The sequence below is a fragment of the Salvia splendens genome, chromosome 7, assembly GCF_004379255.2.
Source record: "Salvia splendens isolate huo1 chromosome 7, SspV2, whole genome shotgun sequence".
NCBI lineage: Eukaryota > Viridiplantae > Streptophyta > Magnoliopsida > Lamiales > Lamiaceae > Salvia > Salvia splendens.
Genome location: NC_056038.1, coordinates 1,537,157 through 1,552,182, shown reverse-complemented (window position 1 = coordinate 1,552,182; position 15,026 = coordinate 1,537,157). Strand labels below are relative to the sequence as shown.

Below are 15,026 nucleotides of genomic sequence, written 5' to 3'. Positions count from 1 at the left end.
TCGATTTTCTTATTTGCTTTTTGTGATTAGTTTTTGATGAAGCAATTAATGGGTTCTTGTCCTATGCCTAATTGTGTTTGGTCAAATATATACTAGTAGTAATAATGAGGTATCAATTGTTTCAACCGTGCAAATCTAGCTAAATCAAAGGTGATGTAGCAGCTGGGATTGACCCAACCATGCCCAATTCTCACCTCGTCATCACCATCGATTTTGTAGGCTATTTTGGCAGCTGCATCACCATCGATTTTACCAGAATCTGCAAAGATGGAATAATTGAGAAAATTTTGAACTTCAATTTAATACTATTCTGTTTTCAAACTTCATCAATTTTTTAGCCCATATAACCATCAAAGATTGTCCACTTCTTCAAAGTTTATTTTCATATCTATTGTAATAGATAAAAATTCATACTTTAGTCCAAATCACTATTACTAGCTATTTAAATTTATGTAATCTTGTCCAATTTTTGTACTGGAGTTGACTAAAACAGTACTTTTTGACATTCCATTGAAATCTGATAGGTAAATTGGTCCTTGCTCATAAAAATTGCTGCAGTAAAAGGCATAAATCTAAACAACCGTAGCTCGCAGCTCATTAGGGCATCATTAACCCCTGCCCGGTTTGAGGCCCCAAGTCTCCTCCACGTCATCATTTTTCTACTGTTGCGGCTCAGGCCTCAACTGCTCTAATCTTGCAGGCCACAACCCAGGCCGCAACTAATAAATACACTATTCATAACTTCAACATATTTAACTCGTAAATGCAATACGTTGAACAATAAAAACCGAAAAAATTGCATTGTTCAATAGAAATTAGCATTACAAATCCTCGAGAAAGCAAATTAAAAATACAAGTCATATAAACCCGGGCCACAACTACTACTTCTTCATTTGGGCGCGAAGGTAGGCGGTCATCTCACGGTGCAACTCGAGATCGAACTCCGACATCGTCGAGGTATCCCTCGATGTCAACTCCGTCAGCTGGCTCATCCGCCATGTAATACTCAGCTCCGACAAAGTGTCGGACATCTTATCCAGAGACGGATTGATCGGCGGTGGCACCATAGTCGAGTTGCTCGCAGTTGCCTTCCCATTTGCTTTCCTCTTTGCCGCCTTTGTTCCCATCGGGCGGCTCTGAATGCTAGGAGAGGAGTCGAAGACGTCGTCGTCCGTCACGTCGCTCGAAGAGTAGTTTCCGGAGGCAGAAACTTTGGTTCTCTTCGCCGCCCCAGTTGCCGTCGGCTCGGCACCGCTGGTGTACTTCAGGCACTTCTCGACGAGCTTCCAAACGTCGAAGTACTTGAAGGCCTTCTTCCCGTCAGCGAAGAACGCCTCATTCGTCTTCTTGACAAGGTCCGCCTCGCTGTGCCCGCTCCGCCACATCCGGACTACGTTGGCCCACTTTCCATTCCACTTGCTCATATCCGCCTGGACCCGACCCCAATGCTTGCGCAGCTTCACGTAGCTACGCTCGGTCTACTCTTTAGGACGCCCAACGTTATACTTCTCAGCAATCCGCTCCCAGAAAACCTTGCCGGACTGCTGGTTGTCGATGATAGGATCCTCGGTGACGTCAACGTAGTTCCTTGCAAGCCACATTGTCTCTTGCAGACTATACTTCTTCGGCCCATCCTCCTCGCCGACCTTGCCCTTGCCCCGCCCTTAAGCGGGCTCCATCTCACTGATCTCGAACTCCTCGGTGTTGACCAGCGATGATACGTCGACGTTGCTACCAACTCCCGGACTAGGCGTCGGCTGCGATGGTGGCGATGCCTGTATGTACCAATTGTTCGAGTTGACGAACTCGTCCATCTGACGTTCATCGCTGTTGAACCAATCCATTGACACTGAAACAAAGGGATAATAGAGGATTGAAATGGATAATGCACGTAAGAATGATGCACAATAGTCTCGTATTTATAGACACAAAATCGGAAAAAAAAATTAATTTTTGGGGACTTGCGGCCTAGCCCGAAGAGCATGTAACGCTGGGCCTGGACTCGCGGGATGCGGCTCAGCCCGAAGAATGATGCACAATAGTCTCGTATCACACCGAGCCGCAAATGCGGCCCCGGGACCGGCCTGGGCCGTGACTCTCCTCCATCTAACGCTTGTGACTGGCCGGGACTCGCGATTTGCGGCCCGACCCAATGCGTTAATGATGCTCTTAGAGCATCCGCAACGCGGCGCAGAACCGTCCCGCGTTGCAGCACACCGTCCCGCCCCCGAACCGTTCTCATCTCGTACCGTAACCCGTCCCTGCGAGACACGGGACGGGCTGTCACGCCACGCGCCATGGCGACGTGGTGCGCCCCTGCGTCGTGCGTGACGCCCACTCGCCGGCCCGCGAGTGGACGTCGTCACGTGCTGACGCAATAAATCTTTTTTTTTAAATGCGAATTTAAAAAAAAATTGTAAACGGTAATATTACCGTTTATTACCGTTTTTTTACTTTTTCTATTTTTTTTTTATTTTTTATTCTATAAATACTCCCAATTCATTCTCATTTCACACACAACTACACATCTATTCTTCCTAAATCTACTTCATTTCCTCTCCAATTTTCATTTAACATCTCATCATAAAATGTCCGACGACGGCAACTCCGGAGGTGGCGGCTCCGGCGGGTGGGATCTCAACACGTTTAACGATTGGGAGACCATGTACAACACACTGGGTGGTTTCGGTTCGTCGACGCCGGGTGGGTACCAACCACCTACTTTTGACGTGGATGCATACGCTTGTCCCTACGCCCCGCGGTATTCGCAGGGATTATCCCAGATTCGGGAGAATTTCCCCGTTGAACCCACTCTGGGAGGAGGCGGAGGCGGGGAAGGAGTCGGAGGCGGGCGAGGAGGAGGAGGAAGAAGAGGAGGATCTAGGCCGGCATCCGTACAGCAACAACGAAACGATGGTGATGTACAACGCCTGGATCACCGTCTCGTACGATCCCGTCGTCGGGAATCAACAACCCATCAAGTGCTTCTGGGAAAAGGTCACCGGGATCTACCACCAGATTAAGCCGAGAGGGTCCCGGAAGCGCACATATAAGATGCTCCGCTCTCACTTTGGCCGAGTCGACAAACAGGTCAAAAAATTCTGCGGCATCTACTCGCGCACTACCAAAGCGGAGCTTCGGGAGCCGACATTCTGAGGGCGGCTTTGCGCGTCTACAACCAGGACACCGGTAAACCATTCAAATATGTTGATATTTGGCAGGTCGTCAAGGACGAGAAAAGGTGGGCCGGCGGTGTCCGCTCCAGCTCGGGCTCAACCTCAAAGCGCACGAAGCACACTGCGAGTGGCCAATACTCGTCTGGTGACACCGGTGAGGGCAGCGGCGCACAAGAGGGTGCACCGCAGGAGTTTGCGGGCACGGCCAGCGATGCTGGGGTATCCAGCCGTGGGCGCCGTCGGCCGCAAGGGACTAAGACGGCGAAGGCGAGTAGAGCGAGGAAGGGCCGAGGCGAATCAAGCCAGGCGGGCTGGGGATCGGGCTCGGGGGAGGCTCGACCACCCTTATGGCGGTGTACATGACCGCCACAATGGCGGACACTTCTCGCTTCTCGCCCTCCCAATACCAAGCCTGGTGGAACGGAATTGTGTATACGGCAGCACAACTTGGCCTTCCGCCCTCCTATTGCACAACTTGGCCTTCCCTCTTTAAATTTTAAGTTGTAATTTTTTTTATGTTGTGTGCTTTTTAATGAAGTGCGTTTGTTTTAATTGAATTGTGTTGGAAATAAAAATAAAAAATGAAATTGAATGAATAGTAATATAAGGAACGGATAATAAAGGTTGCAGGTTCTGTTCCTTAGTTAAGGTATAGAGTAAAAAATACAGTGGGATCTGCAAATAGTAGTTTAAAGAACGGTATAACAACGACGTTGTGGATGACCTTAAAGGCGGAATCCAGAATTTAGCTTCGAATGCGGCCCAACACAAATGCATGCAGAAAGTAGGCAGCTGGTAGTTGGCGGCAGGATATATCCACTTTAATTTCCTTAATTTCTCTTCCCCAACCAACCATCCATCTTTTTATCAACTGCTAGCTCGCAAACCGTTTCCATAAAAACCCCAATGGCCAATTTTCTTCAGCAATCGCCGGCCATGACGCCCGCCGGAGCATTCGCTGGTCTGTTCATCCTGCTGGCGGTCTACTGCGCCGTCGACCCGTTCCGCCACTCCGCGATTTCCGATTTCCCCGATTTCGAGTCGGTTAGGGTGGAGATGCCGCCGTGGTCCTCCCTCCCGATTGATAGGGACCGCGAGAATTTGCTCCAGAAATCGGAAATTAGGTTTTTGAATCAGGTGCAGGGGCCCGAGAGCATTGCTTTCGACCCGAAGGGCCGCGGCCCGTACACCGGCGTTGCTGATGGTAGGGTTGTTTTCTGGGATGGGGAGAAGTGGAATGACTTTGCCTACACTTCGGCTAATCGGTGATTCTTTCCTCTTTTTTCCTTTTATTGTTTGCTTTTATTCAAATTTAGGTACTGTGTATTTTAGTGCTTGTGCATGAATTATTTAATATAATCAATTTTGATTTCACATTTGTGCAATTTGAGAAATACTATTGCTTGTGGATTTGAGCAGTGAAAACGGAGTTAAGTATCCCATTTGATGATACTGTATTGGTTGGTTGTTTAAGGTCGGGCGGCCTATGTGATCCGAAGCCGTCAGTGCTGGGCTACGTGAAGAACGAACACATCTGTGGCAGGCCCTTGGGGCTGAGATTTGACAAGAAGAGTGGTGATTTGTACATTGCTGATGCATATTTCGGGTTGATGAAGGTTGGCCCTGAGGGTGGTTTGGCCACGTCTCTGACCACTGAGGCGGAAGGTGTTCCCCTGGGATTTATGAATGATGTTGATGTTGATGATGAAGGGAACGTTTACTTTACTGATAGCAGCACTAAGTACAGAAGAAGGTAGGTGTGAATTTTGTTGATTAGTGAAAGTTCTATACTTTTGGTAAACGCTTGATACTACTGCCTTCTCGTTTCAGGAACTTCCTCCAGTTGGTTTTCTCTAGCGAGGATAGTGGAAGGGTGCTGAAGTACAATCCGGAAACAAAAGAAACCACTGTTCTTGTCCGGAACATGCAGTTTCCAAATGGCATTTCCTTAAGTAAGGATCGTTCGTATTTTGTGTTCTGTGAAGCTTCACCAGGGAGGTATGTGCGTGCACTGATCATCCTTAGTTTACTTGATTTATCCACGTAATTGCGAGAGCTGAATTGTTATTGTTATCACTTGATGCTAGTTTGTATGTTCACAACCTGAAATGTGAGGATTTGTACATCTTCTCATAAACAAAATGGATATTGTCATTCAGTTCATTGATCGCTATCAGCAAGCGAATCAATACATTTCATTGCATTGCAGCTATGATTTAACATTATAATCGAGTTTCGACTATCCAATTGAGTTATTGTTATCACTCGATGCTATTTTGTATGTTTACAACTTGAAATGTGAGGATTTGTACATCTTCTCAGAATGTATATTGCCATTCAGTTTGTTGATTGCTATTAGCAAATCAATACATTGCATTACATCTATGATTAAACAAAGACGATGCGTTTCTTGAATTATAATAAGCTTCTATCATCCAATTTGTGTAGGTTAATCAAATACTGGTTGAAAGGCGAGAAAGCAGGGACGTGGGAGCCCATTGCTGTGCTGCCCGGATTCCCGGACAACGTACGGACAAACGAGAAGGGTGAGTTCTGGGTAGCAATCCACTGCCGGAGAAGCATATACACGCACATCCTAGGTCTATACCCAAAACTCCGTCAAGCCTGGCTGAAGCTTCCGATCTCTGCGAAGCTCCATTACCTGATGCAGATCGGAGGGCGGATGCACGCGTTGGTGGCAAAGTACAGCAAAGACGGTAAGCTGGTGCAGATTCTGGAGGATAGAACGGGGAAAGTAGTGAAAGCAGTGAGTGAAGTGGAGGAGAGAGATGGGAAGCTTTGGATGGGGAGTGTGTTGATGTCATCCGTTGCAGTTTATGATTTGGATTAGATTCATGTGTTGCTTTGTTGTGTGTAAGAGAATCTCAATTACCTCGTTTAGTTTCTGGTTTGTGCCTCTCTTAGTCTCTTATGTAGGAGATGTGGCATTTAGTTTCCTCTTTGTTAATCATAATGAAGAATTTCATACACAAGCGATTTCCATGTTATATTAAAAACAAAAAAATAATGCTCCTCCTCCTCCTCCTCCTACTGTGTTATTTTAGTATACTTTTTTTTTTGGTCAAAATTGAGTAATTGACACTGGCCAACATCTTACTCATCAAATAAATATTTGGATGTTAATTATTGACATAAAGTCCGACAAAATAATAGAGTAACCATTAGATTAGTAGTAGAGACTATAAAAGGTACATAAAATATTTGAAACTTATTTTGGTAAAAGACGCTTTCCTAGTGATAAAACATCCACATAATAATAATTTCGTGTCATGACAAAAGTCGCACGCACTCCATGGATGACGGAATAATATGTAAATTTACGACTGAGAAGTGGGGAATGGCTGATGCTGATCACCTACAAGAGGAAGGACCTAAGTTTTTTTTAGAGTAGACGTCATGTCATGTATTGGTCTCTTTTGATTCACGACTCTTTTCAAGAAGATGAAAACGTTGTTTTGAGCTTTCCTTTTTAAATTAATGTTGTGAAATTACAATTTAATTTGTCATTAAAATTTAAAAAGAACATTTTTTCTTCCACTCACTTGACCGACGATGTGCATGGAATTGGGCCGTTCAACGGCCCATTAAATACGCCACGTGTGTGAAGAATATCTGGGCCCCACAGGTTTCTTCCACTGCAAAACCCCTCTCTCTCTCTCTCTCTCTCTCTCAAGTGCTCGCTCTCTGCTAACGTCGGAAGTAATCGGCGGACAATATTCCGTAATCGAGTAATTTTCCTCTTTCTCTCTCTTTATATCACACACACTATGCGTGTCTGAGCTCTTTTGCTATCAATTGTTTTATGCATTGTATGGGCGGAGACGGAGTCGAGATTACTGAACCACAATTTCGGTCTATTGCCCTTGTTTATATCGTTAATTGTAGAAACATTTCACTATTTTTTGGCATGCTGAAGATCTCTACATGTATATTCCTTATATATGCATTTCTCTCCCTATATTTATAAATAAGCCCACTCATCATTCGCCTCGACTCCCGTCTTGCCCTTCTCTCTATCCATACCTACTCTCTCTCAACCGGAAACCGGTCACGCCGTTCATTTAAGCTCTCAATTTGCATAAACCTCGGTTTATTAGCATCTCTGTGTTGCTGCTTATTCAAATCCATTAATTAATTAATCAAACTAAGAGTTAAGATTTTGGAATTGAACTAGGAGAAAATGCACCTACACTGGTGTCTGGTGTCTTTCCAATAGCTTCTTGTTTTATGTACGGTTGGGTCGTGTAAGAATTTCTTTCTGATTTTCTTGTTTCAGATGGTTTTTTGAAGTGAAGAGTTGGCAGCGTGAAGGCAGTTTCTAGATAAAGAAATGGTATGTGGAAAATTAGGTTTAGGGCAATTTTCTGCCTATTTGCTTAGTTAGTTAAGATATGATTCTTTTGTTACGGGCTTCCCCTGTCCGAGGGGCGTTCCGTGTAATGAAGGAGTCTTGATATTGTGATATGCTCGTCATTGAAATATTCTTCTCTGAATTTCAGTCTCAAGATATAAGAAAGTGGTTTGTGAAGCCACATGGTATACCCGCAGGAAATGGCAACACATTGAAGCAAGAAAAGCCATTGACACCTGAGAAGCCTCCTGTTGTAAGTCCTCACCTGGAAAATGTCATTTTTCCATGACAATCATTTTTTTTCTGAATACCAATTTCCTTTAGGAAGAGCTCAATGTGCTCGTAAAACACGTTTGTGCATTGTAACAGCACCTCTGTGATTATAAAGAATGCCAGCAGTTACATTTTTCATGCATTTGAACATGGATACTATATGTTTTGCAACAGAGTTACTTTCGGAACCGTGATTCACCTGATTTTTTTGTTCTATATCTGGGGGCGTCTAGGTACAAGAAGCAAAAGAATCTTCCAGTAGGAGGAAAACAAGCAAATATTTTGCTAAGGATGCACAGAGTGTAAAAGATGAGATGGAGGTTGAGGAAGTTTCTGAAAAGAAGGCACAGAAGGGCAGTACGGGGTCAGCAAGCGAGAAGCCTCCATCAGGGAAAAAACCGCGCAAATTTCAAATCAGTGATGACGATGATGACGGTGATGATTTTGCCACACCTACCTTAAGGAAGGGTTTAGTAGACGCCAGTCCAAACAAGAAGTTGAAAACTGAATCAGGTAAAGGTGTTGCTCGAAAAATCGCTGATGACATTGATGAAGATGATGATCAAACAGTAAAGTCCAATGCAAAATCTGCTGGAAGGGGTAGGGGTCGGGGTAGGGGTGCAAAAGGTTCTGCAGTCACCCAAATCACTGTAGAAAGCATGGATGTTGATAAGAGTGATGCAGAAGAGGACATGGATGATAAAGATGCTAAACCTACAAAACCTGGTGGGCGAGGCCGTGGTGGAAGAGGTGCACCAGCAGGCGGAAGAGGTAGAGGTGGTGGAGGAAGGGGTGGATTTATGAACTTTGGTGAGAGGAAAGATCCTCCTCATAAAGGAGAGAAGGTATGGCAGTTGAGGAATTTTGAATGTCTTGTCTTAAATATCACTTGTTGATCATTCATTTTTGCTTTTCTTGTGTCAGGAAATTCCCGAAGGTGCTCCAGACTGTTTAAATGGTTTGACTTTTGTGATTAGTGGAACACTTGACAGGTAAGCCTTCTATACATTAGTGTTTCTATGCACATCATCTGATGTTTCATGTTTGCCTTGTTCATCTTAAAAAGATGATGGGTATGTGTGTACCTGTTGCATATGCTTAGTGTAAATACTAAAGTATTAGTCTTACTAGTTCATATGTTACCATAGATTTTCTTGGTGCTTGCTCTCTTTCTTATTTAGTTTGCTTTCATTGTTCAATTTTTCAGTTTAGAAAGAGAAGAAGCTGAGGATCTGATCAAACGCCATGGCGGACGTTGCACTGGATCTGTCAGCAAAAAAACGGTGATTATTTGATATAACTAGATTCGATATTGCTTCATTACTAGTAGTCTCTGACATGGTTCTTGCAGAATTATCTTCTATGTGATGAAGATATTGGTGGACGGAAGTCTGAGAAGGCCAAAGAGCTTGGGCAAGTTTCTTATTTTCATCTTCTGTTGTACTTGGTGATATCAAGAACATTCCTACGCTTTTGTCCCAGTGCTGTCATAATAGTTTCTGTTTCATTTTATGTCTTTTTCAGTACTGCTTTTCTCACGGAGGATGGTTTGTTTGATATGATTCGAGCATCAAATAAATCAAAGAAGCCAGTAGCTAAAGTTGCTCCATCTCCTCCCAAGAAGAGCCCTCAAAAGCCTGAAAAAAGTAGTATGTTCCCGTCCTATAGTCTGATGTTCAAATGAAGCTAACTATGATAAATTATTTGTAATACATGTTCCTGCAATCGGAAGCATAAACTTTGTTTAACTGTTTACTCCAATGTGTTTTCCAGAACAAACAGGCCAAACTGTGACAAACTCAGACACAAAAGGATTGGCCTCTATTTCAGCATCATCTAAGCGTAAAAACCAATCTACTTCCCTACCATGGACAGAAAAATATAGGCCGAAGGTTCCTAATGATATTGTTGGGAATCAGTCTCTTGTATGTGCTTGGTCTTTATTTCTCTAGCTTTCCTTTGCAAGAAACTTTGTAAAGAGGTCTACTCCTGTCAATATTTTATTAATGACAGTAACCGCTTGATTACAGGTAAAACAGCTCCATGATTGGTTGACAAACTGGAATGAACAATTCCTTGATGCCAAGAACAAGGGAAAAGGAAAGAAACAGAACGATTCTGGTGCTAAGAAAGCTGTGCTTTTGAGTGGGACGCCTGGTATTGGGAAAACTAGCTCAGCAAAGTTGGTTAGTCAGATGCTTGGATTTCAAACAATTGAGGTTAGGCAGTTGTATTTCTGTCTTTACTCTTCCCCTATTTTGGAAGTTGTGTGCCTCATTTTTCATTTGATGACTATGTAAACAGGTTAATGCTAGTGACAGTCGTGGGAAAGCTGATGGTAAAATTGAGAGAGGAATTCATGGAAGCACTTCTAACTCTATCAAAGAACTTGTTAACAATCAATCCCTGAGTCTTAAACCGGGAAGGTTGGGTTTACTTTTTTTGCTTGCATCTAATATTAATTTGACCCTGATAGTTACTTGCACGCGATAGTAGCTTAGTGATGTACTCATTATTCTTCACGAATGTTCCAGCTCTCAAAATGTGAAGACTGTTCTCATCATGGATGAGGTTGATGGTATGTCTGCTGGAGATAGAGGGGGGGTTGCTGATCTTATTGCCAGCATCAAAATCTCAAAAATTCCCATAATATGCATCTGTAATGATCGCTACAGCCAGAAACTTAAGAGCCTTGTGAACTACTGCTTGCTGCTTAGCTTTCGGAAGCCAACAAAGCAGCAGGTGACATCTGGTTTTCTTTTTGAGGCACCAAACAAGTAAAAGTATAAAAACATTGTATGCTGGCAGTTCCAGTTGTGACATCTGCCTGCTATTGGAGCATGGACTGTATCTGAATGTCATATTTATTTTGAGATTCATGCTAATCGTATATAGGGATTTGTGGTTCAGCCAATAGCTGAATGAATCAATTTAAAATGTGTCTTTAATTCATTGTTTGTTGTTATAGCTTGCCATTTTTTAGTCAGTGCCCAAGGCTGATGCAACCCATACATTGTCCATAAAATATTCTGCTTGACATTTGCTATTCATAAAGTGCAGATTCTTCCTGTTTTTGTTGGATTAAACATAATGATTGTCATTATTTGGTAGTCAACAATATTTTTTATGATAATGACAGGTTGCTAAAAGATTATCACTTATAGCAAGTTCAGAAGGTCTTCAAGCTAATGAGGTACACAACTCAAGATTATGTTCCCATTATGTTTTGGCTGTAACTAGTGTTTCTTTCTTATGTTTCTGTTTGTATTACTAATTGAGATGGTGCTTCCTGAACAGATTGCACTCGAGGAACTTGCTGAAAGAACTAATGGAGATATACGCATGGCCCTCAACCATCTGCAGTATATGGGTCTCTCTATGTCTGTCATTAAATTCGATGACATCAAACAACGCCTTCAAAGCAATTCAAAGGATGAAGATATATCCCCATTCACGGCGGTTGATAAGTAAGCCACCTCTTTTAGTTCTCCTTCCATTATTGTTGTCTGCTTCACCTGTGCATCCAGATCACGGCGGTTGATAAGTATCCCCTTTTATACTGTTTTTTTTATAATGTGGCATTGTGCATGTATTATTTTCTGTCCTTGGTGAACTATTTATTAAATGAGATGAGGTTCTCTTGATTTTCGAATTGCTCATTTGGATCGACTAACAAATGAGGTTACATCCTGTTTGTACAGACTGTTTGGATATAATGGTGGGAAGCTGCGAATGGATGAGAGAATCGACCTTAGCATGAGTGATCCTGATCTGGTTCCTCTTCTTATCCAGGTATGACTTGTACTGGAGGTTAATATGTGAAGTCTGTTATCAGCAACTCTTTTGGAGGACTGGTAAGGATGGTCCTCATTATGTTCACTCAACAAAAGAGATATTGTTTTATTCATTTGAGCATCTTGCACATCGTGGTCTTGATTTCAGGAGAACTATATCAATTATAGGCCAAATTCTGGCAGTAAAGATGACAATGGTATGAAAAGGCTGAACTTCATTGCTCGGGCTGCAGAGTCCATTGGGAATGGTGATATTATTAATGTCCAGATACGGAGGTACCGGCAGTGGCAACTCTCTCAGGCTGGTTGTATTGCATCTTGCATCACTCCGTAAGTTCTGCTCCAACTTAAAGTGGTTAGTTTTTGTTATTGATGTAACTGATGCTATGCATGATGCTGTGAAACAGTGCAGCCCTATTGCATGGACAAAGAGAGACACTTGAGCAGGTGATTGGTGCAAATATACTAAGTATTATCATGGCCATTTATTAGATGGAAGGATAGCATAATGGTTAATCAACTTTGGAAACACCTCTATCAGTTTGCAATTTTAGACTAAATATAACTTTGTTCACACATCAAAAAGGTTTTTGCTGTATTCATGCACAATTGAATCAATGGAGTCTGCAGAAAACTTGCGTGGACAATTCTGCTCATCTCATTTGTGTTGGATCAGGATGTTATTCTTGGCAATGATTATCGAAATTTAGAATTTGATAGTGTATCTATTAACTTTAAAAGAAAACTAGAGAGAGCCCAGGGTCGTAAATACTGTGAGTTTTGAATGTTTTTTGTGAGTTATTTTATAAGTTGATAGATCTTGTGGCTATTTAAAGTTATTAGAAGTTGTTTTTGAACTTTTACAGGGGGAACGCAATTTCAATAGATTTGGTGGATGGTTAGGGAAGAATTCTACTATGGGGAAGAATAACAGACTTTTGGAGGACCTTCATGTTCATCTTCTTGCTTCTCGCGAATCAAACTTAGGAAGGTACGTTGTTGAATTCGTTGTTGGATTCTTATCCGTTTGTGACTTCTGTTGTCATTTTTTGTGAAATTAGCTCTTATGGGTTGTCTATCTATGCTCCTTCCTATCTGCTTTGTTCAAAACCATTATAGGTCAACATTGCGACTTGACTACCTAACACTTCTTTCGAAACGGCTGACTGAACCTTTAAAGAAGCTACCCAAGGTTGGTGTTTTGTTCCCTTTTTTGTTATCTGTTCAAGACCTTTCTTTGTTGCATTGAACTTGCATGATTTTATGGAATAACTTGCCAGGATGAAGCTGTTGAGAGAGTTGTCGAGTTCATGGAGTTGTACTCAGTTGGCATGGAAGATTTTGATACAATCGTGGAGCTTTCTAAATTTAAGGTGCATCAGATATACCTGTTATATATTGATAAATCTTATTATCTCATCCCATAAAATTTTGCTAAAAGTTTTCATAAACGACTTGCTTTCTATATGATTTAGGGGCATCCGAGTCCATTGGATGGTGTACTGCCTGCTGTAAAAGCTGCCCTGACAAAGGCTTACAATAAAGGCAGTTCATCACGTATTATTAAGACTGCTGATTTAATCACACTCCCCGGGATGAAAAAGGCACCAAAGAAACGCGTCGCAGCAATGCTGGAACCCGTTGATGAATCTTTACCAGAAAACGCTGAAAATGAAGAAGAAAACCTCTCAGATGCTGAGGACCAAGGTATGTAGATATTTCTTTTTGCAACATATTTTGAGGTTATTGTACGAGCATGGTAATAACCAAGGTTTTTTTTACCCGTTGCACGTTTCAGAGGATGACTTGGCTGATCCAGAGAAGCAGCAGAAGCTACAATCAGAACTGCAGTCTCTAAATTCAAAAGGTTGGTCATACATGTCTTTCTTCCATGGTATTTAAATCGATACCAACATACAATTATCACATTCCTTGACCGAGTCATTCGGTGCTTTCTCCAGCCATTAAAGTGCAAATGGAGTTAAAGGGTTCTGCAAGTTCAAGCAGCAAAAAGGCGCCTGCAGGTAGAGGGGGCGGTCGGGGCTCTGGATCTGCCTCCAAGAGAAAGAGATGAGAGCTGTGTTGCTATGTTTAAGCCGTGAAACAGGCCGTTCTCCCAGGGCTTCCGTTTTGGTTCGTTTCACGAGTGATGGCCGGAGTAGGTAGATGATGGTCTTTCATCTTTGCTTGTGAGAGGTTTAGTGTTTATGAAGCAGTGTTGTATTTGACAGTTTAATTGTAGTGTTTATTTTTGGTAAATACCAAGTTGTACGAAATTGAGGTTATGTTTCCTTATGTGGAAAATGTCTTTTTTCTTGGAATATCACCTTGCCTGATTCTTTTTTTTTGTTACGATGAAATCACAAACCGGATTCAAGTAAGAGATTGAATTTTTTTTCCTATTTTTAGTTCTATTTATAATGTTCAAATAATCGACTTCGAGAACAAATATGGGATTTGATACTTTAAACTAGTTGGTAAAACGTTTTCTATTTAATAAAGATTGAGAGTTTGAATCACTGTCTCATTTGTTAGTTCATTTGGCAGATGTATTTCATTTAATAAAGATTAAGAGTCACTACTATTTCATTGATAATAAGCTCTCTTTAGGAATTTAAAATACTACTGCTCTCTTTAGGAATTTAAAATACTACTGTATCATTCATAAGATGCTTTCAAATCACTAACAATTAAATTACTACTCCAAACGTCCTATTATAGGAGTCCTATTTAGTTTGGGTACAGATTTTAAGAAAAGTAGAAAAAAGTGTATTGAATAAGCTAGTGGAATGAGTCATACTTATATATATTAGTTTTATAATAAAATGTAAGTGAAATACGTTGGAGGAATATGATACTATCATTTATGACAAAAGTAAAATAGGATTCTTATTATGAGACGGACAAAAATAGCAACCATCTTAAATTTCATAAATAGCTTATAATCTTATTTAGAAGTTCTTCCATCTCTATTGAAAATTTAGACTCATTTCAAAGACTTGTTGCATTATTCAGATATAGATCAAAAAGAGCTTTTCATTTTTCAGGGAAAGTTTAGATTTGTTTCAAGAAGCTCTTTTTTGATACCATGTTGTAAATTAGAATTCGAAATAAAAGATAATACAAAAAATAAAATAGAGCTCTTTCCTTGATTATTGCCTTACTTTGATTAAGATTTTGTATCCACATGGTCAATATATATTTTTCAAAATGAGAAATTGATGTTTCGTTGAATTCAACAATCATAATAATTACTAATATATACTTCCTCCGTCCCTTATAATTTGTCACCATTTGACTCGACACGAATTTTAAGAAATGTAATAAAAAAGTGAGTTGAAAAAGTTAGAGGCACGTGAATCCTACTTTTATATATTATTCTTATAATAAAATGTGAGTGAGAATGAGTTA

General features: G+C 41.4%; 2 protein-coding genes across 2 annotated transcripts; both read left to right on the top strand.

Annotated features, from left to right (window-relative positions):
- Window positions 1-3,935: 3,935 nt before the first annotated feature.
- LOC121742338 (protein STRICTOSIDINE SYNTHASE-LIKE 3-like) lies at window positions 3,936-6,208 on the top strand. The gene is made up of 4 exons (XM_042135451.1): window positions 3,936-4,441; window positions 4,651-4,929; window positions 5,007-5,174; window positions 5,625-6,208. The coding sequence occupies exons 1-4, from the start codon at window positions 4,083-4,085 to the stop codon at window positions 6,025-6,027; spliced, it is 1,209 nt and encodes a 402-aa protein (XP_041991385.1). The 5' UTR covers window positions 3,936-4,082; the 3' UTR covers window positions 6,028-6,208.
- A 572-nt stretch (window positions 6,209-6,780) lies between these two features.
- On the top strand, window positions 6,781-13,936 carry LOC121742334 (replication factor C subunit 1). The gene is made up of 23 exons (XM_042135447.1): window positions 6,781-6,925; window positions 7,474-7,530; window positions 7,697-7,801; window positions 8,055-8,666; window positions 8,746-8,813; window positions 9,029-9,104; window positions 9,173-9,234; window positions 9,346-9,470; window positions 9,595-9,746; window positions 9,852-10,040; window positions 10,126-10,247; window positions 10,356-10,563; window positions 10,961-11,014; window positions 11,119-11,288; window positions 11,523-11,613; window positions 11,764-11,945; window positions 12,023-12,062; window positions 12,482-12,606; window positions 12,735-12,807; window positions 12,896-12,988; window positions 13,091-13,322; window positions 13,414-13,482; window positions 13,577-13,936. The coding sequence occupies exons 2-23, from the start codon at window positions 7,528-7,530 to the stop codon at window positions 13,687-13,689; spliced, it is 2,964 nt and encodes a 987-aa protein (XP_041991381.1). The 5' UTR covers window positions 6,781-6,925; window positions 7,474-7,527; the 3' UTR covers window positions 13,690-13,936.
- Window positions 13,937-15,026: the final 1,090 nt, after the last annotated feature.

What these genes read in the sequence shown, in the direction of transcription:
- LOC121742334 (XM_042135447.1), top strand. An exon ending in TCAAAAGCCTGAAAAAAGTA is followed by an intron (nt 9,471 to 9,594) that starts GTATGTTCCCGT and finishes TGTGTTTTCCAG; the next exon opens with AACAAACAGGCCAAACTGTG. An exon ending in GCAGTCTCTAAATTCAAAAG is followed by an intron (nt 13,483 to 13,576) that starts GTTGGTCATACA and finishes TGCTTTCTCCAG; the next exon opens with CCATTAAAGTGCAAATGGAG.
- LOC121742338 (XM_042135451.1), top strand. Translation starts at nt 4,083, where the DNA reads ATGGCCAATTTTCTTCAGCAATCGCCGGCCATGACGCCCGCCGGAGCA. An exon ending in GCCTACACTTCGGCTAATCG is followed by an intron (nt 4,442 to 4,650) that starts GTGATTCTTTCC and finishes TGGTTGTTTAAG; the next exon opens with GTCGGGCGGCCTATGTGATC. An exon ending in TGTGAAGCTTCACCAGGGAG is followed by an intron (nt 5,175 to 5,624) that starts GTATGTGCGTGC and finishes CAATTTGTGTAG; the next exon opens with GTTAATCAAATACTGGTTGA.